Below are 22,702 nucleotides of genomic sequence, written 5' to 3' on the forward strand. Positions count from 1 at the left end.
CGACAAGGAGCAAACCATGACTCCCAGGTATACTGCCCCGAGCAGCAAGCCAACACTCAGCCAAGACACATGAAACTGCTTTTTGAGGCTAAAGCCCCTGGTCTCTTCCAAAGGCAACTCAACCCAAGGTGGGATAAGAGGCTCCCCCACATTGCCTCCTCCATGACCTTTGGCCCTCCTCCCCCCAGCCGGACTGAAAGTGATAGGTAGAAATTGTAAAGAGACAAATTTAGGTTTAATATAAGTAAAATTTCCCTCCTGATTAAAGGTCTCCCAAAGTGGAATGGGCTGCCTTGGGAGGCGGTAGTTGCCCCCTCCTTGGTGGTCCTCAAGCAAAGGCTGGAGGACCACTTGTCAAGCATATTGTGGTAGGGCTCCCTGGGGGTATGAGTTGGAGTAGAAGACCATTGAGATCTCTCTCAACTGAAAATTTCTGAGATTTAGTAACTGCTTGGCACCCCAAAGCTACAAAATGCACATCCTGAACACAGCTCTCTGAGCAAGCCTGCTCCAACAGGAATCCCAGCTTCCTTGCTCAGAGAGGACCATGGCCACTTTGCAAGAACACAACACCTCAGCATGGCAGTACCTCCCCACCCACGTGAGATCTGAAGGGTTCAAATCACCCCATGCTACAAGGGACTTACAAAAGATTTCTGGTGGGATTGAGAAAACAGCCCAAAATCTTTTGGGGAATGAGGCTTTTGTTCCTTACTGACAGACCCCAGAGACACCCCAGTTATCCAAGAAACTCTTTGGCTGTTGGGCTTGGCTGCACATTCCAGTTGGACAGCGGCGGGGCCTAGGTTAAGGAAAATTCCAGAAATCCCAGGAGGGCACGGTCATGCCTTGGGAAAGTGGCCTCCTATACATCAAAGAGATGTGTAGTCAGCCACATCTGGAAACACAGACAAAAATGCCACACTCCGCCCCTGCTGCCCTCCAAGAGGGAGGGTCCTATCAATGCCACAGGGCAGGGGAGAGACAACAGGTGGAAAGGGGTTCAAGGCAGGACGATGCAGTTCTTCAGAGGCACAAATAATAACCCATGATGCCCATCCCTCCCAACAATGGTTTGCTGGCATGGGGTGGGGGGCAAGGGAGAATCAGATTTATTTATAGAACACTGATTGCTGGGAGGGGTAAGGACTGGAGGGCAGCTGCTGCCATAGCTGAGCTGGAACAAGCATGGGGATGACATGGAAAAACATTCTGGAATGGGGAAGTGGTGCGCACAGTCACCATGATGAGCAGACAGACAGACAGACAGACCTGGAACCAGGAGTCTGATCAAGGAAGTGGGGAGCCAGGAGAGCTAGAGCAGAGGCACGCCGACCATCCCAGACAGAGCTTCTTTGGAGAGTGACTGTGGCCCACTCCCCAACCGGAGACCAGCCCTGGGCTGCGTTCTCCTGACTTAGCTAGGGCACAGAAGCAAACCACAATCACATGCTGGCATCTCAGCTCCCTTCTCTGGAAAACAGTCCTCCCACTCGGACCTTGAACCCCGTTCTGATGGGGAACACGATTGTTCTTAGAAGTCATCCAAAGAACCATCCTCCAGGAAGCCTGGGTTACTGGACATGCCCAAATGTCCCAGTTCAAAGGGGAGGCGGGCTCATTCCCTAGAGTCTAAACCTTTGGGTCAGCTAAAAAATACCAATGACTACCCAACTCTCAAACAGAAGAGAGCAAGGGTCCTCTGGAGCAGAGAGTAGTCTTACCTCTCCTTTTGTGTGATCTTCAGTTTTTTTTCCAACCGTCTGTCTATTTCCTAGAGGGAAAAAATGTATATAAAAAGTGGAAAAAACATATCTCTCAAATAGAAGTTCAATTGTCTATATTTTAAAAAAGAATCCAGGACATTGTCACATACTGTAAAGGTTACTACTGCCTGGCTGGTGTTTGAAGTGACTGAAAGGCTCATCTAAATGAGAACATCCCTAGAATGTTACACCCCCTGAAGAAGACCCCTGGCAAGGTCTTCAGACCAGGAAGTACACCTTGCTCTCTACCTGGAGGGAGGCCTAGGTGCCCATGCCATACCAGAGCGGGCATGCCTGGAGCTCACACCAGAAAAGAGAAACCAGGCAAAACCACTCTTCTCTGGACCCCAGGCTGGTGACTGGCCTCTTAGGGGCAGTAACTCCTATTTCTATAGTGCTTAAAGGTTTACAAAGTGCTTTCTTCACAACAACCTTGAGTGACAGATTATGAAAACAGTGCGACTGGCATTTTACTTGAGGTTAGGTAGTTCTATTACTTGCTCACATGGCTATCAAATAGCTGGGATTTTAACTTAGGTCTCCTGACTCCAGGCTAGCATTCTTTCTGCTATTTTTCAGCTATATCATTATACAAAGGGCAAGCAAGCCCTAAATACCATCAACATGGATGGATGCTGCAGGAAGCAAACCCAGATTAAAAAGATGATCTTATTTTTCAAAGGGAACTTTAAAAGTGGAAACCACTTCCACGAAATGAATTCTGTTTTAGAAAACAGTATCCCAACCCCCCAACAAAATCAAACACCAACCCTACCCTTCAGGCAGAAAAATGGATTCAGTTCCCAGGAGTAGCAAGACATTCCCAGCAAATTCATTTAATTAACAAAAGTTGCCTTTTAAGATGCAAATACTCCCTAGGACCACCAATTATTCACACAGAGACCAGACTTGGGGTGAACTGGTAGCACCACAGCACAAAACCCTTAAAACTGAAATCCAGCAACTAAAAGACTAAGCTTTCTCTTTGGGGAGTAATTAGCCGGAGTCCAGGGCAGGAAGGAACTGGCTCTGGGTAGGCCTAAGGTCACAGGATAGAGCTAGGGAACAGGGATGAACCTAGAGCATATACCTTAGTCCAAAGTCTCTGTTCTTTTTAGTTCTCACCTCTCCAATTCATCCTGCAGAGTCACCAGAATATTCTAAGACTTGATCTATGGTTATGGTCTACTCAAGAGCTAGTAATGGCTCCCAGCTGCCAAACTCCACTGCTGGGCTTCACAAGGTCTTCCAGGGCCAAGACAATCCCTGGTTTTCCAACCTTATTTCCAAAGTAGTCCAATTCCTTTCATGCTACTCCCAACAAACCACTCCTGTCCTGGCAAGGCTAAAGCCCAGCTGGAGTAAGGCCTGGGAGAGTTTGGCATTGAACTTCTCTCAGAATCATGAGATCCATTAATGTAGTTGGTCCCTGGAACTAGACTATGCACACAGAGGCCACACAATCACAGTCAATTGACAAAATGAGAAGATAGCTAAAGGCAACCACAGATGATCATATTCATTTCTCTAGCTTCAGATAAGGTAGGGAGTCCAGGGAAAGATGAGGCTAGGAGCTCAATGAATGGGCCAGGGTCACACAAAGTACTCTTATCAGCAAAGACTTATGTGGTGAAAGAAGAGAACTTATGTCCACTTGCGGGCTGATAGAAAGTTCCATGGATTTGGGGATGATGTTTTTGATGGAAAGGACTGAAACAAGTAGAGCTGGGATAATGGAGCAGAAAGAAGGGTAACCGAAAGGAAAAGCAAATATTTAAGAGGCAGGAAAATCTCTGTGAGCCGGTGAGAGAGAGAGAAAGTGTGTGAGGCCATAGGAGGTTTATGAGTAGGGAGTGACAAGAGCTATGTTTGTGTGAGAGCAGAAGAGCTAAGTTAGAGGAGTAACTATTACAGTTTGAGGAAGATTAAACTTCTATCAGTATCCAAGGACTAATTCAACTAGAAGAAACAGCCATTGAGAGAGGGCTCAATTCTATATTCATGACACTGGTGATCAAAAAGGAGACTAACATGAGAGAAAGGGAAAAGTAAAACCGCTTGACAATTGCCTGGATTTGGAAGAGAGAAGAGAGGTCATCAAATGGTAAATGTAAAAACTTAGGAATCATTTCTGAGCTTTCAGCAAATGATATAATATGGGCCTAGAATCAGATATAAAATATACCATCCCCCAATGTCAGGGGAAAGGGGAAAAGTCAATAAGCCAATAAGCCCAGGACACTAAGAGGCTATAAGCTAGCTAGAGATCACTACCTGAGTTTCCAGTTTTAGCTTGACAATTAGGTGCTAAATTTTAATTGTTTCCATTTACTTTGAAGGACAATGGCCATCAGCAACCTTTAAATTTCAGCACCCTATTAGTTTTGGCTGAGTTGCCAACAAAACTCAGATCAAGTACAGTGAATGATTTTAAGCACCAATTTAGTCAAGTTTCCTTTCAGTTAATATCAAACATTTCTGTGTCAAGACAAAATTATCAATTATCAGACAACACTACTTTCAAATCTAGACGACTTGGATGCTGATGATATCCAAAAGGGAATTCAGGGCAAACATGAGCCTTGTGGATCACTCAAATGGAAGTATACAATAGGAAACTAAAGAGGTGGTACTTGGGGGCTCAGAAAGTTAAATTCTCAGGAATCTTTTATATTCTTCAAAACTATTGAGGCCAGAGGCAGTTAGACAGCTCATTGGATAGAAAGCCAAACCTGGAGGTAAGAAGCCCTGGGTTCAAATTTGCTCTCAGACACTAACTAGCTATGAGACCCCTGGCATGCCACTTATGACCAAATGCCTATCCCTTACCACTCTTCTGCCTGGGAACCAATACTTAGTATCAATTTGAAGGGAAAAGATAAAGGTTTAAAAAAATAATTTACTTGGAGAATGCTAACATTGGAGCTTGAGTAGGGGGGCTGGAAAAAAAAAGGCTCCCTTAGGAAGTGGACTTGAGCTGAAACTTGAATGGGGCTAGAATATGAAATAAGGAGAGGTCAGAACCAGCCTTCAATGCAAGAAAGGAGTTTGTGTTTTAGCCTAGAGGTTATCAACAATGCACACTGAAACTTTTAAAGTGAGACTTGGTCAGATATGTCCTCAACATACATTTGGTGGAGAGCATCGAGGTAGCACAATAGATAGAACACTAAGTCTGGAGTGAAGACCCTGGGCAAGTTACCTAACTTCCATGCCTAGTCCTTACTGCTTCTCTGCCTTGAAACTAATACTTAGTACTGATTCTAAAACAGAAGGTAAGGATTATTAAAAAAAAAAAAAGCACTCTTACTGAGGGAACGATATGAAAAGATGGAGAGGCTGGGATTATAAATTACTCTCAAGAAACTTCATGTGAAAGGATAGAAAAATTGAGGTTTAAGATACTAACATGGAGAGGAAAAACCTTGTCTATTTGGTTTTGTTTAAGACTAGGGGAGATCTGAGCAAAATAGAATGAGCCAGTAGAAGGACAAATTAAAACTAGAAGGAATGCCTGATGGAACAAGGCTTTGGAAGTGACAGGAGGAGACAGGACCAAGATTAAATTTGGCCTTGAAAATGAAGTAGGACTTGGTTCAAGAGAGAAAGACTCTGAGGCAGAAATAGAGATGGAGCTCAGACTGACAGTGTGGAGACTAAAGTCCTCTCTCTCACACACCCTATCTGTAGGTGGGAACTAGAAGAATTGGTAAGATTCTCTGCAGGAAACCTAAGGAGACATCAAGAGGTCAACTTAAGACAGGTGAAGCTGAGGTGAAAGCCCACCTAAATTAAACAGCAGTCCAGCTCATTGGTAGGACCCACAGGCAGTTTGGTGTCTTTCTCCAAAAATGTTTAGCAGCTTGCCACCTGGGGCAGACGTAGTTAACATTGAAGGTTGTCTAGTGCAGACATTAGCTAGGCAGGACAAGTGGGAAAGCTGGCAAGAAATTCAATAGGAAGAGCTTAGAGCTTGCTAAAATTCCTAACTCAAGTCTAAATTGGATAAGGATACAAATAATCATAATGGAAGTGAAGCATGAGGAGAATAAATAGAAAGGATTCATGCAGGTCCAAGAGTTAGACAAGCAAGCTGGGTGGGATAGGTAGAAGACAGTCAAGAGAGGCAGAGAGGAAGGTGTATTCTGGAGTTTAAGATTATGGAAGAGGACTTATGTAAAAGATGGGTGGTTGAAACGAGTTAGAGATGAGAAAGAACTGAGGCCAGGATATTAAAAGATTGATAATGTCTTTTTAAAAAAAGAACAGGATAATCAATGACACATGTAGAGGGAAAGAACATGAATTTTGTAACCATGGGAATAAATGTTAACTGATTAAATAAAAATTTCAAAAAAATAAAATAATTCAAAATCTTTAAAAAATATATATTTTTGAGAGGAAAATCTACAGGTAAATTAGCATCCTATACCAAGGATGGCAAATTGTAGGCATCTAAATGGTCTTGGATGGACAGGGAAAGAAGACTTAAGATGTAGCAGGTGAGCTGTAGGGATGTAAAGAATGAAAAGATGAAAACCATGAGCAGCAGTGGCACAGTGTAGAGGACCAGGTCTAGAATCAGGAGGACCCAAGTTCAAATCTAGGCTCAGATACTTCCTAGCTGTATAACCATAAGTGAATCACTTAGCCCTAATTGCCTAGCCCTTACCACTCTTCTGACTTAAAACTGATACTAAGACAAGAGTTCAAAAAGAAAACTAATCTAAGTGGAAAGTATGGGGTTCCCTCCCACAACAGGGAGTACAACCAGGATACCAGGAACATCACCCCAAGGATTGCCCTAAATACTACAGAAGTGCTAGTTTAATTTCCTACTGATGAATAGCTCCCTCCCAATTCCACCCACTAAAAGGGAATCTAATCCAGTAACCAAGTATTGTCCTCCATCCCTTGGGAGCTTTCTTTCAGAGCCAATCTAATAAGTGGTAGTATGAAGGACACTTAAGGGGATCTTTCATCTGATTCCACCCCCCCTAGAATCCTGCTAGACTGGCAAGCAGCAATCAGATTCTCTGAAGGTATTCTCCATCACCCCAAATGTGGGATGGACCACCTGAGCTGATATAGCAGAAAGCTGATCCATCCACTGGTGGGTAGCCACCTGGAAACTGCAGAGGACTAGGATATTCCAAGCAGTCAAAATTTTGAAGGAATGGATAAAGCCAAAACTTTCCACATGATGATGCCAGGATCTCTTTAAGAAAAGACTCCCTTCTCTAGCAAAGGCTTCATTTTTCTAATATATAAAGAACTTAGTCAAACTTAAAAGAATACAAAATGGTCAAAGGATACAAACAGGAGGTTTTCAAGGGAAGAAATTAAAACTATCCAGTCATATTAAAAAATGTTCCAAATAACTATTGATTAGAGAAGTGCAAATTAAAACAATTCTGGTACCACCTAGCTGCCTGGCTAACGATAAAAAGGGGAAAAGATAAATGTTGGAGGGGTTTGGGAAAACTGGGACACTAATTCAGTGTTGGGGCTATGAACTGATTCAACTATTGTGGAGAGAAATACAGAAACACACTTAAAAGAGCCATAAAACCATTTAACCCAACAATACCACTACTATGTCTGTATCCCAAAGAGACCAGAGATAAAGAAAAAGGACCTACCTGTTCCAAAATATTTTAGCAGCTTTTTGTAATGACAAAAAATTGGAAACTGAGGAAACATCAATTAGGGAATGACTGAACAAGTTATAGAAATGGTTTTAATGGAATACTATTGTGCCATAAGAAATGATAAACAGAACGAGTTAAAAAACCAACCAGACTTTTATGACCTGATACAAAGTGAAGTGAGCAAAACCAGAACAGTGTACCAGAAATACTGCATAATGATCATCGGTGAAGAAGGAACTGTTAAAGAGTCTGTCTGAGTGAAGATCAAAGCAAGCATCTTCCACTTATTTCCTTCATCACAACATGAGCAACATGGAAATATGTATTGCATCAAAGTATGAGTAGAACCTATATCAAATTATTTACAGAGGAGGACAACCCCAAAATGACAAAACAATTGTCAAAAATTGTTCCTATATATAACTGAAAAAATAAACAAATTAAAAAAAAAGATAATAAACACGAAATGGCTCTTAAAAGTTACTCTGTCCCTTCCTGATAACAGGCCTTGGACCAAGTGACCCAGCAAATTAAAGGGGCACCACAAAAATGAGAGTCTATTCTTTTCTTAGGAATATTCACTTCCCTTAATGGAGATGCTAAGCCCCGGTGTCCATCTAGATCTTGGCAATGCAAGCCCAAGGGAACCAACCATCACACTGGTACATCAGCCTTTGAGAGTTCTTTGCCTTACCACTGGTATTGCCCAGGTTGCTACTGTCCCAGCTGAGCAGAGGGGCAGCCTCACAAAGCAGAGTCATTAGAATCATACAGAATAGAAGGGCCAGAACCCCAAACCAAGAAGCCTATCCCATTATGTGGAGCTTGCACTATAGGGGTAATATCACTTTCATTTCAGAATATCTCCTCTCTACACCCAGGAAACAAAGAGGGGAGGCCTTGGGCCTGATGGTATAGGCAGCACTTGGTTCCTAATGAGGTGCACTCTCATTGGGCCAGATTTGGTCTTTGTAATTACATTTCTCTAATAAGTTTTCCCTTAGAAAGAATGGAAATCTGTTACTGTTCCCAGGGATGCCCACCGCGTCCAAAAGGAACTAGCTCAGTCCTTGTTCTGTGTGTGACAGGGAGGCAGAAGTACAGTTTACCCATGCTTATGCTAAACCTTCTACTCTTTCTTCCTTGTGTAGACACTCTCTCTAACCCTCTTGTTCCCTCTTCTGGACAGACACCAGGCTCTTAATGACCTTCCTACTATGTGGTACTCAGGCAAGAGAAGACAGAAGATGCTTGACAGTGCCTCACTAAGGCAGGTGGCAGCAAGACAAATCTGTCTCACTGTGCTGAGGCAAGCCAAGACTGCTCTTGCTTTGGGGGCTGCCAGGGCACAATGCTGACCTCTGTTGAACCTGCCATCCAGTAAAAGCACCAGATCTTTTTCAAAGCTTGGCTCAACCATACTTTCCAAGTTTGTATTAACTTCACACTGGCCTATCAGAGAAGTCTGTAGATTACAGAATCACTGAGCTCAAAGGTACTCGGAAGCCATCTAGTCTAACCTTCCCTTTTACAGGAAGCAAAGAGTGAGAAGTTAAATGACTTGCCCAGGGTCATAGAGCTAAAAGGGTTGGTCACCCTTTGGGATCTTGACTTACCCTTCCATGTGAGCTCTTCCTGCCAAAAGGGAGTCATTTTCAAACAGAAGCAGCATACCCTGGAAGCTGCCATTCAAATAAATCAATGTGTCCAAGAGGCCATGACATCAATGAATAGTGCTAAAAAGGTGCCACCAAGTCATCAATGGTGTCTTCACCTGCAAACCCCACCCCCCCCTTTTTGGCCAAGAGGCATGAGAAGTACTTCAAGAAGAGATGAATGTGTGTCAAGTGTCCTCTTCCCCACCTTTGCACCAAAAGGTTAAAAGTAAAGTGCCCCCTCCAGTAGTAAACTCTGATACACTGTACATTCCTAGGAATGAGAGAAGATTAAAAACAAACAAAAAAAAAGCTTCTTAGTTCTGAAAGAAAAGATGTCCAAGGGGTGAAGGTGAGTTGAGTCAGACTCAAAACCAACATCCTTGATATTAATCCATTTTACAAAGTAAAAATACAGCACGATCATCAAGTGCTGATTGTAACCACCTTTTCAACAACTTTGTTATTTGACTACAGTTCAATGTTGAGGAAAAGACAGGAGTTGGAAGAATAGGACCTTACATAAACCAGAGCTCAGAGGTTTTTCTGGAAACTTTAGGGGATGAGGAAAAGCAGAGAGGGCTAGATGGTAGTCCTCTACATTCTCTCAAAAAAAACAGGGGAGTTTCAGGCCTGCTCTTTTAGTTCATTTAGCCATCACCTCCTGTTGTAGTTGGGGGGGGGGGGTAATAAGAAATGTAGAGTCTCAAGAGTGCCTGTACTTTGATAAGATTCCCCCCAAGGTCCCAAACTTAATCCTGGGTCTGGCAGGTCAAATCACCATGTTTTACTGAATTGTCCAAGAGTGAACACATTCAGGAAAATCAATTCACAAAAAAATGACTATAAAACCAGGATACTTTTGTATTAGAGTATAAAGATGGATTTGTACCTCTGCAGTGACTAACACCCTACACCTGCCAGTTAAGAAATCCCCTTTCCATCAGTGGGTACTTAGCCAATCAGAAGGCTGCTCAGTGAAAAAGGAATCCAAGACAAGTGCAACAGATTTGTGGGATATTTCATCCAAACCAGGGTGCCCTGATGATCTACAGTGCTATCCCAATACAAAGGGTATCTCTCAGTTCATCAGATTATTGTATTCACTTCTGTAACAAACTGTCTCTTTTCCAGGATAGATAATGATGAACCAATCTTCATTTTATAAACTCAATGTCATAAAGGACCCAAGAGGTCTAAGTTATACCAGTAGAAGAAAATTACGATCTAACTGCACGAATGATTCTCTCAGATTCTGCTGGGAAGTTTCCCATAATCAGATCTTGTTTTGTATCCTGAGACAGCCTAGTTTACTTTTGGTTAGCTCTCTAATTTTTTAAGTCACTTCCTTATATTGAGACAAAAAAGTGGTCTATTGGTACAAAGAACAATAAGCATAATTTTTTTATCTGCACAGTTATCTTCTAATGCTTCTATGTCTGCCATTATGTGTCCATGCAAACCATCTCTGGTTCCTTCAACCAATCCGTTCTGATCATGGCTCTAATGGGGCAATGACCCCACATTTCCATTTTCACTAACCCTTATAAGTCACTCCAACATTTCTGGTAAAGTAGAGGTGATGGTAGCTTCTTTTTCAAGAAAGTGATATCTAAAGGCTGAAGTTCTAGTATGCACACCAATAATTTAGAAAAGGCCCAGACTCATCAGCAATCCAAGAAGCAATATGTCTTAGGCATGTCATTTTCTAGAACTATTTCCACAAATGGTTAATCTTGTCCATGAGTTGATTCTAGAAAGCTTCTCATTCTCAGGATATTTTCCAACTTATCTCCAAATTAAAAGGGTCTACCTTATTTCAATTCTACAGGGATTAAAACTCTCCAATACCCTCCTTAGCCTTCTCTGCAGAACGGAAGCAAATTACTAAAAACAAAGTGACAGATCACTAATTTACTGATCCTAGACCTTTGATTAACCCCTGGTATAATCTAAAAAAAAAAAGACTAAACCACAAAACTCAGTGAAAATACAACTAATTTCTTTCAGAATCTAGAAAGGATATCACACTTCTTTAAAAGAGGGCTTTCAGGGGGCAACTGGATGGCTCAGTGGATGGAGAGTCAGGCCTGGAGATGGGAGGTCCAAGGTTCAAATCTGAACTCAGACACTTCCCAGCTGTGCGACCCTGGGCAAGTCACTTAACCCCATTACCTAGCCCTTACCATTCTTCTGTCTTGGAACTGTATAATTGAAAATCTATTACCTAAAAAAAAAAAAAAAAACTACATTTCTCAGGCGCCCACTGACTTCCTGTCATTCCATACTTCCTGTAGATAGGGGATATTAGGCGGGGACTTGGAAAGTCCTACCTCTTTACTTCTGGTCCCAAGCTTGGTGGTGGTAAGGCAGGTGTTTGAACTGGCTGATCAGACATGGGCATGTGGCTTTTATTTTGTACCCCTCTTTATTCCTTGATTTGAATTGATATTTATTAAATCTCCTAAAATGTAGTATTTTTTATCATTGAGATTTAATTTTAACTTTTACAGAACCCTAATATCTATTCTTAAGATATTACTTAATACTTGTATCTTAATATCTATTCTAAAACAAAGGGTAAGAGTTTTAAAGAGAAAGAAAAAAGAAGGCTTTCAGAGTAGACTCTAAAAGGTCACCCTAATGCAAATATTAATAATAAGGAAAAGGGTCTTGATTGATGGCACATGTTAAACCCAGTGGAATTGCACGTCAGATATGAGAGGGGGATGGGGGGAAGGGAAGGAACATGAATCTTGTAACCATGGAAAATTATTCTATATTATCTAATTAAATAAAACTTTTTTAAAAAAGACTTTCTGGAGAAAAATAAACATCTGCTGGACCACATTCCTAATCTCAGCTGGTAGATTTTTGTTCTGAAACTATTTGCCAAGGTAATCTCTCATCCCATGGATCTGATGTTAACCTCAAGGCCACTTAGTTGCTCTGCTCTTGGATTGGAGAGCTCTTCCATTTTTTACCACACAAATCTAGAAGAGAACTTAGCACAACCTAATAGGGTATACAATTGCTCTCCCTCAGATTCATTACTAATAACAAGCAGAATGCTTCCATGCTAGGAATAAGACAAGAACCAGGCTAATTAATTATCAGATTTTTAGAGAGGGTTTCTGTGCCCTTTAAAGTAAATCAATTGCCTTCAAGTCTAGACATGCATTCTGAATAGCTCTGGAATAACCCAAGAGTAAAGCTGTTCTGAAAGGCTTCCTTTAGTGCCCCTTGCTGACTTCCTCAGCACCAACTCATTCATTATGTGATTAGCAGGCTGACTGAGAAGTAGCCACAATTAGCCTTTCTTGTATTTGGGGAGGGATTGAAGTTTTGGGGAAGCAAAGCTCCCCTCCTTATAGTCTTCTTAGGAGGTCTGTCCTAGTCATCAGTTGAGTGAGAGAGAAGCAAACACAGTCTGACAATTCTCCAGATTTAGAATGCAAAAGGAGCCTTGAAAGACCAGCTGGTCTGCACCCCCTACCTGCCTCCTTCACAGATAAGGAACCTAAGGAGCAGCCTAAGAAAGTGAATTGCTCAGTCACACAAGTAGTGAATCACAAGGAAGGGATTTGAAACCTTACCTCTGAAAGGCAGATACAGCTTGTTTTCTACTGCCTAGTATGTTCACAACATAATACTAGTTAGCAAGCATTAATTACTGAAAGCCCACAGGACCAGTGGAGGGCATCAAAGGGAAGGGAAAGACTGAAGGCAAGAGATGTTTAGTGCACAGTCCAGTCATCTTTCCTTAGCCCACAATGTGCGAAACAGTCAGTTGGTGCTCCACTGAAAGTTTCATTTCTTCCCCAACATCCCACCCAAATTTACTAGATCTGATATCCATATATAGTCTTGCTACCACAAAAATCTTAGGCTGCTCCTAAAGGATTAAAAGCAGCTGTAAGTGATCACAGAAAATGTCCAATACCATCCTCTTCCTCTTTATAACCCCTGCAGAGGGGGATGTCCAGAGTTCCCATTCCTCCCAGGAAAATCCCCACCACCACCACATACTTCAACTGAATGGGTCATTTCAGGTCCAAGTCTAGTTCCAAAGCTCTCCTATCCTTTTTGCCAGTCCCTTATGAATTTAAGGCTGGCTGGGTTTGGTGAGGTCTGCCTTCAAAGATTCTTTTTTCCTCTGCCTCAATGCAGATACCTACACCTGAGGATAAGGATGGGGTTGGACAAATGAAGAGAAAGGGGATCCAGCCAAGGAAGACTCATTATTTCCCAAGTCTGTTCTAAATTTTTCTTTCACCTCAAATCAGTCACTTTCCTTTCAGTATCTGCTTCAAAATCTACCTGAAATCACGAGCAGCAGCTCACCTTTTTCTATTGGTACTTATAGGCCTCCCACACTGGTGGCTGTACATAGAACTAGTGTTAGACTTGTACAGAGGAACAGCAAGGCAGGAAACTCTTAATAATGCACTGCTGCTCTGGTATCAGGCAGGGCCATGCCATCTGCCTTGGGCTGGATGAGAAGCATTGTAAGGAGCAAACAATACAGCCCAAAGATTCTAAAGAAACATCCAAATGGCTGTGAAGAGAAAACCAGACTCACTCTTCTTTCAGATCTTCCCCAGAGTTGCTACTGGAGTTCCCTGATCTCTCTATTCATTAGAAGACTATTTGGGACACATTGTCCACAATAAACATCAAATGATCTCTTCACCTGGAATTTGGTTAGAATGGCAGAACTTGCTCTGGGAGCCAAAAAAAAATTTTTGAGCAAAGCTTCTCCCCCGCTCCCAGTTAAACCCTCAGACCAGCCATATGTAACATCCAAAAGACTAAACCTGATGATGCCCAGTTTAAAGTTTGGAAATGATCTGTTCTATTGAAGTCCAACAATTGATCTCCTACTAGTCAATTTTAATTCCTGTCTTAGTATCCTATCCTCTTGGCCATCTCTGCAACTTTGAAACTATTGAAGGTTCTAGAGGATCATAAAAACAGAAATCCAGAGCTGGAAAGGACTTCAGGAGATCAGTTAGTCCAACTACTACCTTAACAAAAAGCCCCCTTACATCATACTGACCAGTGGCTGCCCAAACTGTTACAAAATCTCCAAAGGCACTTTACAAGTTTCTCCTTCCAACAAAATTTGTCTCTCCTTGCTCCTAGTCCGGTGCTCCAGGGCTAAACACAGACTTCAAGATAGCTCTCATGGACTTTCCTCCTTCTCCAGGTTAAATGATCTTTCTACAAGATCCTTAATTGGCTATTCTGGCTGGCTTCCTTTGAAAGTTGTATATTGATATCCATGTCAAATCACAGCCCTCAGAACTGCACAAGACACTCAAGAAGGAGTCTGACCAGGTCAGAGGAAGCATGGTGGGACTATTATTACCTTCCTGGTCCTGGACATCACTCCCCTCTCCTTGGCCTTAACTTGGAGGAAGTTTGTATTCGATTTTTGACTGTTACTAGACAGTTACTTATTATGGATAAACAATTCTAGATCATTTTCAGATAAAGTGCTATCTAGCCATGCTTCCTCCTATCCTATAGGTGTGAAGTCATTTTTTTAACTCAAGCATCAAAATTTTGTGTATTAAATGCCATCTTAAAATTTTTTTTTAGCATACATTCCCAATTGAGTTCCAAATCCTCCCTCCTTTATTCCTTCCCTTTTTTTGCTGCAAGGGTAAGCATTCTGATATAGAATTTACATGTGCAATCATGTAAAACACATTAAATGTCATCCTAATAATTTTGAGTAATATTTTAGATTATCAAGGCTTCTTTGGATCCTGGCCACACCTAGTGGATTAGCTCTCCTCTCAGTTTAGTGTCACCTGCAGATTTGGTAAGTTAGCATACCATCTATACTTTTCTCTCAGTCCTTGATTAAAATAGTAAACAGCAGAGGGGCCAAGCACAGATGCTTGGGGCATGTCACTGAAGACGACATCCTGCCAAATGCTACCAACAGTGTAGATAATTCTCCATTTATCAAATTCTCTTGATCCTGTTCCCTTACAATAAGGCTAATGTTCAGGATGAAGACCTCCTAGCTCTATCTCCTTGGCATTTCCTTTCCTAGATTGTCACTCCCTGTGCCTTTAATGATATGTTCTGAAGTTTTCAGACCCATTCTCTTGCATTTTCTGAAAACTCAAGTAACACTGCACCTCTCCCAATTCTAAATCAGCAAGCCAATTCTCTGCAAGGACAGTTCTTTCAATACTCATTGATGTAGGGCAGCTGGGCCAGATGACTTGAAACCCTCTATGGCATCTAGGTGCCCCTGTCCTATTAAACAGACAACTCAGCGGGGTTTCAATTTCCTAAGAGCATTTTCATTTCTATCCTTTTAAGTTGTTCTCCTTGGCAGAGAAAACAATCAATGACAGACCTGCCACAGAAGATCAGGACCCAATCCAATAGGAACAAGGATCTTTAGCTTTCCTCAGCACTCTGAACACAGGGACTTCCTGACATTACTCTCACCTACAGTTGGAATTCTGCCAAGTTGTTACCTTTCCCTGTTTCAATTTTTCATGTCTTTTAAAAGTCTCAGTTAGAAGCAGTTAGGTGGCTAAGTGGATGGAGAACTAGGCTTGAAATACAGAGGTCCTAGGTTCAAATCTAGCCTCAGATACTTCTTAGCTGTGTGACTCTGGGTAAGTCACAACTCCCATTACCTAACCCTTAGCTCTCTTCTGCCTTGTAATAGATCCTTAGTATGGAGTCTAAGATAGAAGGTAAAGGTTTAAAAAAAAGTTTCAGCTGGCAGATGAGTTTCTTGTGCATTCACACTGGTCTCTGTAGGCAATTATGGTTTTTCTTCAAACTAGTTCTTTGTCTTCAACATTTCATCCTGCAGCTTCTCCCTTTCCATCCCTCCTTATTTTACCTTCCCTGAAGAACTTTAGGCCATGAGATCATGCCTGAGTTTTGGGGTTTCCCCTTAGACTTAAGAAAGGTATTAAAGGATTCTAGTTTCCCTCTGTATCAGGATGCCAAGATAGGGGTAGTTACCACCCCCTCACACTTCAGTTCCTATCACCTTGGCAACCAGCTCTTTGACTATCTCTACCCCAGTCTCAGTGATGGGGAAACTTGTCCCCTTGCTTTATAGTCTGTTTTGCTTGTGAACAGATACATGAAGCCACAGATTTTACCACTGCCTCTCTTCTTGGATTTTGTCTCATGTAAACCTCTAGGGACCTCCTTTACTATTCTTTGCATGCTACAGTCACACTCCATTGTATCTAGTTTGGTAGACACAAACAGGTCAGCTTTTTCATGTTCTATTTCAGGAAAAAGTAAACGTCTTGAGACATTTTTTACAAATTATAAACCATACAGTACCTTGGAAAACCCCTACCAAATTTAACTTCCCTCTCCCCTCATTTACAAATGGAAAATTGAACTGAATGAACTGATGCTCCTAGTTCTCCCCCAACTCCTCCCCAATCAGAGCGAAAATAGCCAGGTGGTAGCCTGGAAGCTTCTCCTATCATAAAACACTTCATGAGAGGCCCAATGTATTTCAATAGGGTAGACCCTATTCCCAAGGGTACTCCAAACAAGGAAATACTCGGGACTAGACCTCCTAGAGTTGCTCTCAACTGTTTGTAGAAACAGATAATGAGAAATTGCAGAGGAACAATACCTCCCCCAAGTGCTACCCCAGATTAATATCAAAAAACCCATATGTGCTTTTTGTGGTGGCAAAAAATTGGAAAATGAGGTGATGCCCTTCAATTGGGGAAGGGTTAAACAAGTTGTGGTATCTGATGGTGATGAAATACTATTGTGCTAAAAAGGAATGATGAACTGGAGGAAATCCATGTGAACTGGAATGACCGCAAGGAAGTGATATAGAGTAAAAGGAGCAGAACCAAGGGAACATTATACACATTGATACACTGTGGCACAATCTAACAATGGACTTCTCTACTAGCAGCAATGCAATGATCCAGGACAATTCTGAGGGACTTATGAGAAAGAGCACTATCCACATCCAGAGGAAGAACCGTGGGAGTAGAACCCCAGAAGAAAAACAACTGCTTGATCACATGGTTCAATGGGGATATAATTGGGGATGTAGACTCTAAACGGATCACCCTAGTAGTATAAATATTAATAACATGGAAATAGGTCTTGATCAATGGCACATGTAAAACCCAGTGGAACTGTTCCTTGGCTATGGGAGGGGGGTGGGAAAAAACATGAATCATGTAACCATGGAAAAATATTCTAAATTAATTAAATTAGCTTTTTTTTTTAAAACCCATATGCAAACCAAAGACACCGTGTACCTCCCAGAGGGAAGTATATAGGACCATTTCTGGTTCTTTCCACTCAGTGAATAGCAATGGGGAGAATGGGCTTTGTTGAGTAGATGAAGAACAGAGAACTTGTGTCTTTTAAATTGAGACACCTAGGAAGAAATACACAAAATGAAGGCTGGACCAATTCAAGTAAAATTTAAACACATGATCTTCCAGATCTGCCCCCCACAACTGCACTTCCTAAGTTTTCAAATCAACTAAAGGTGAATGCTTAATTCTCAGGGTGGGTTGGTTAAAAGAAGTAGATACCTCTGACAGAAAAGGAAAGGAGACTTGGTAAGGCCCCAATAAAAGAAAGCCAATATTTTATTGATATAGGCCATGATCCATTAGTTAGGAGCCAAAGATACTCTGCTTGTGGGCAAACTTGTTACATTCTTATCCAGGTTACAGTTTTGATTAAATGTTTAAAGAAACAAGCAGCCAATTCCAAGAAAGTATTTGGATTCTAATGCATTTAACTTGTAAATCAAATCCAATTTAACTCACAAGGGACTAGGAAAAAGGCTCCAAAAAGTTGGTCAAATGTCTTGCCTAAGAATTGGGGGACTGAGGCCTGTGAAGTCAGTCCATGATAACTCCTTAGAAGAAGCTGTAGAAAAAGGTGGCAGAAGAACTCACAAATCTCTGAACTGGAAGGTAGAAAACAAAACCACTCTTTGGAGGCCCAGAAGAGCAGCTGTTCCATAAGGGCACTGTCTTTTCCCAGAAACAGGTCACCACTTTGTCTTTTTAGAGGATCCTGTTTGAGAACTAAGGCCCCTGAGAAAGGCTGGGTTTAGCTGTGTGTATTTATCATTCTTCTTACAAGGGAATGCCTGCTATTTCCTGTGTTGTGCTACTGAGCCTCTAAGACTCAGGAAATGGCTCCCACATTTGGGGGTCAGCAGCCTGGGGGAGGTGGGGGTTGGTGGTGATAGGAATTAGAGACTAGTTTATTGCCGTGGACTAAAATTTCTGGTAAAAAGAGCTACAGGTGATTCCATATTAACCAGTCTCATTCCTCCCAGTTTAATCCAATGCATTCCAACAAATACTTATTAAGTGCTTTACTCTATGACCAATCCTGTGCCTGGCACCAGAAAGTGCTGAGTATGACTCAGGCCCTACTCTCAAGATGCTTACAGACAAATAGCCAAGACTCTGAAGGGAAACTTGAATTAAGTCCAAAAGAAGGGTTTGGGCAAAGGACAATAAGAAATGGGGGGGGGGGGGGGGGAGGTGCAAGGTGTGGGGTTAGGAAAAGTTTCTTAGAGGAACTGCCATCACCAATAGGCCTCAGTAATGCAGGCAGGCCAAATTTCTGCAGAGGGAAGAAAGAAGAACCCATTTGAGTTGAAACAGAAGTTTCAGTCAGACTGGGGAAAGTCTTGAATACCAAAATCATTTTATACTTAATTTGGCAATAGGAAGCCAATGATACAAGAGTGCCAGGATTAGAGAGAGATATATGGAAGATGACTCAGTGAAAGTTGGTCTGGAGAAGAGGATGAGGCAGAGGTGGGAAGACAGGTTAAGAGGTTGTTGCCAACAGTCTAGTACAGACCAGATTGGGGGGGGGGGGGGGGAGCAGTAGAGTTGGGAATGGAGAGGAGGGGGCCAGATAGCAGAGATGCTGATGTCACAGTTAAGAAGGCTAGGCTACAAAAGAATTAAGACAGACACATTCCTCTAACATCTAAAGATTTAAAAAGGGCTTTTCTCCCAATAATCCTGTGAAAACCAAAGACCAAAAGTCTACAAGGTGGAAACTGAAGACATGGAATTAAATCACTATGGTTATTATGTAGGTATTTTGGCCCCAGATGAAAACTCTTCCTCCAGGGTTATAATAAGCAAGTCAGAAAGAAGAGCAAGTGTTGGTCAGCCAAGCAGGCTGAAACATACCTTAGCTAGGTCACCTAAGCCTGTCAGAAGCCCAGAACAAATGTTCCTTAAGGCAAGAACTGCTCTTTAGTCTCAGTGGACACAATCACCAAACACTTGGAAGACAGAAATCCCCTTCCTTTAGGCACATAAATGCTTGTAAGCCCAGAACCAGGTTGGCTAGGGCCAATTTGCATGGGGAAGATTTCCTTAGGGCTGTCAGGAGTTGAATGCTGCAGCTTGTAGGATCAGCTAGACACATCATATAATGATACCACCTTCTAAGGCTGTCAGCAAGTCAACAAGCATTGGTTAAACACTTACTTGCTATGTGGAAGGCTCAGGGCTTAAAGCTGGGGATACCCAGACAAGTAAAAGTAGTCCCTGGCCTCAAGAGGAGCTCACAATCTAATGGGAACATCAACCTGCAAACTAGGCACACACAAGGCAGAGGCTGGTGAAACAAAGGCAATCTCAGAGGCCGGCAAAAGGAGGCCCAGGAAAGACCTCTAGCTGAGTTGTAGAAAAAAGGAAGCCAGGGAAGGCCAGAGGCAGGGAAGAGACAGGCAAGCATTACAAGGAGGTCTGCTCTGCAGAGGGAATCTCTGTGTACCCACGCCTCAACATCAGGCCTGCCACAGGAGCAAGTCCCTTCAGCAATCTGGCCTTCCAATTTCCATCTATAAAATGAAGGGGGTTAGACAAGACATCACTACGGCCCTTTTCTAATTCTAAAATCTGGGATCCTTTGAGCTGAGGATTTAAAAGCTGAAAAAAATATTCAATGCCTGGAAACAATGCTGATAGTGTTTTTTCTCTGGAAGGGAAAAGAGCAAACTAAGCGGTAGGTTCTCACTCTTACTCTCCACTCATGAAGTGGGCTTGAGGGGAAATGCCAACTTGGGATTCTTATTCCAGAAGACCAGTTGAACTTCTTCCTATTTAAGAACTCTGCACTGGAAAACAGGTGAGGCAATACAGAACAGGCAAAGAAAATTAGGCATGTTGATGGAAGTCAGGAAATTTTTCCATTCCTGGCTGTTGTTTATATATATGTGATTCTGTAGTAAGTCATTTCTCCTGGAGAAGCCTCAGTTTCTACAACTCTTAAATGGGGGCAGTAATATTTGGCCTAAAGTCCTTTGTGAACAAAACTGTACTATATCTAAATGGGAACTTTCACTACTTTAGGTCAGTGGCCAGGGGAGTCAGATACTTCCTCTCAAATCCAAAAGGCCTATTTCTGGCTTGTCCCAATTGGAAAAGCTATTATCCAAGACTTTACAAATATCTCCAGCTAAAAGGCCTTCTACCAGGGCTGGTGGGACTTGACATGACTAAGTGATCCAATGTGAATTAAAGGCTAGATTTTTTTCTTCAAACCCTTATCTTCTCTTCTCTTCTAATGGGGGATACTTGTATTCTAGAAGAGTGGCAAGCCCTAAGCAACTGGGGTTGTAATGTGCCACACATCTAGGAAGGGTCTGAGGCCAAATTTGTACCCAGGTCCTATAGACTCCAGGACTGGCTCTCTATCCACTGAGCCACCTCATTGCTTCTCAGGCTGGATCCTTAACAGCTTCAAAAACTGGAGAAATTAACACTGACTTGTTTCTCCAGTCACAAAGATTATTTTCAACTATGAAATGCTGTTTGTAAAATACTGAGGTCTGCTTAAGCCAACAAAAAGCAACTTAAAATTTAGAACTCAATGTCATGTTTTCAAGACTTTTGACAACACTCTATCCTGTCCCAACCTAGTTTCTTTTTTAAAAGCATTTCCTTGGTAATGTAGAGGCCATAATTCCTTTGCTTAAGGATGTAGCATGTATATGGGATAAAATTAGCTAAGGCCTATGTGGAAACCATTCTGTCAGCAGAAGGAATTTCTCAAAGCAAGTCTTCCAGTGTCCAAATACCATTTTAGTTTTTCATCAGTGTAATGGAAACACTACTTGCCCCATTACTGACCTTACAGAGCCACTGTGAGGAAAATGTTTTGTAAACTTTTAAGTGGAAACAGGAGGAAAAAAAAGGCAACAGAAAGGTGAGCTACTGATTTATTTAAGGAGAATCCCAAAGACCCAGAAAACAAGACTCTGAATATGTTGAGATTTCCAAGTTAGAAATTTCAAGTTACTCTCAGGGGCGGGTAAAGAGAAGAGGAAAAAGAGGAAAATAAAACCAACACAATAAAACTCCTCAACTCTTCCTAAGGCTTCCTCAGTCCAGATAGGACAGCCAATTCACCAGGCTACCTCTAGATGGGAAATTCAAATCAGGCAATAACAGCTATTACTTAGATAGCACTTTAGAAATATCTCATTTTGTGCTCTCCACAGTCCAGAAAGTAGTTCAAAGCTTCCGAGGGGCAGTTTACAGTTTCTTTTCTATCTTCTGGCAGAGGTGCCAATGGCTTCCTTTTCCAGCTCATTTTGCTGGTCAATAGGGTGAAAATGACCCTTCCCTGGGGCCAATGAAAGGCACATTTACAAGAAGGCAGCCTGGCTGAAGCTAAAAGTATTAATGCATTTGCAGGCAGAAGAGAGCTTGTGTTGGGTTCCAATCCTGTCTTTGTCGCTAACTTGAACAAGTCATCTAACTTCTCTGGGCCTCAGTTTCCTCCCCTGTAAAATGAGGGATACAGATTGTTTCACCTCATATCCACTTCAGTCTAAGTCTGGCCCTACAATTAAAATTCTTCAATCCTAGAAAACCAAGTCACTTACACCCACCTGCAGATCATACCAGCAAACATGGTTACTAGTTAACATTCACTGAGAGACACATCTTTGTAAATGTTGTCGATCCATGCTGGCTCCAGAAGCAGTGGGATGAAAGAAATGGGGCTATTTAAACTGCAGAAAAGAAAATAGGGAGGAGGAAGAGAGGAACAAGGACTCAAGTTTTCAAAGGTCTATCATGTAAAAGAGGGACAGAACTGTGGGAAATGGGTAGAAGCAGATTTAAGTTCACTGTCCACAGTAGAATAAGCAGGCACTAGAATGATGGAGTTCATCCATACTGGCTGAGTGGATCACTTAAATTGTAAGTAAGTCACTTAAATTCTCAAACTTCTAGTCCATTTCCTGATCTCTACTGCAGGAGATTCCAGACAAAATGAAATAACAGATTAGAATTAAGTGGCCTGGAGTACTCAGCAGCCTTCCTTATCTGAAGGTCTGAAGAGCATGCCTAGCATTTGGCCTCTAAGTCCCCTCCAATTAAAGATACTCCCCCTCACCATTTATCCAGGTTGACTAAGGGGCTCAGACTGGGAAGAAACAGGAAAAAAATATATGGGGGGCGGGGACATTTTTACAGTTTACAAAACACTTTATACACATGAGCTCATGGAATATCCACAAAAACCCAGTGAGGGAAGTGCTCCTGGAGTATATTATTGTCATATTTTTTTAATGGAGTCGAAACAAAAAAAT

At 41.9% G+C, this 22,702-nt stretch overlaps 1 protein-coding gene across 4 annotated transcripts in view; it reads right to left on the reverse strand.

Annotated features, from left to right (window-relative positions):
- Positions 1-22,702, reverse strand: part of SZRD1 (SUZ RNA binding domain containing 1) — a 33,333-nt gene that overhangs the window by 5,236 nt on the left and 5,395 nt on the right. For all 4 annotated transcript variants that reach the window (XM_007491641.3, XM_007491640.3, XM_007491643.2 and 1 more), the window contains exon 2: positions 1,725-1,774. In XM_007491641.3, coding sequence (XP_007491703.1) covers positions 1,725-1,774 — 50 coding nt within the window. The remainder of the gene's footprint in view (positions 1-1,724; positions 1,775-22,702) is intronic.

This window comes from Monodelphis domestica, chromosome 4 (genome assembly GCF_027887165.1).
Source record: "Monodelphis domestica isolate mMonDom1 chromosome 4, mMonDom1.pri, whole genome shotgun sequence".
NCBI lineage: Eukaryota > Metazoa > Chordata > Mammalia > Didelphimorphia > Didelphidae > Monodelphis > Monodelphis domestica.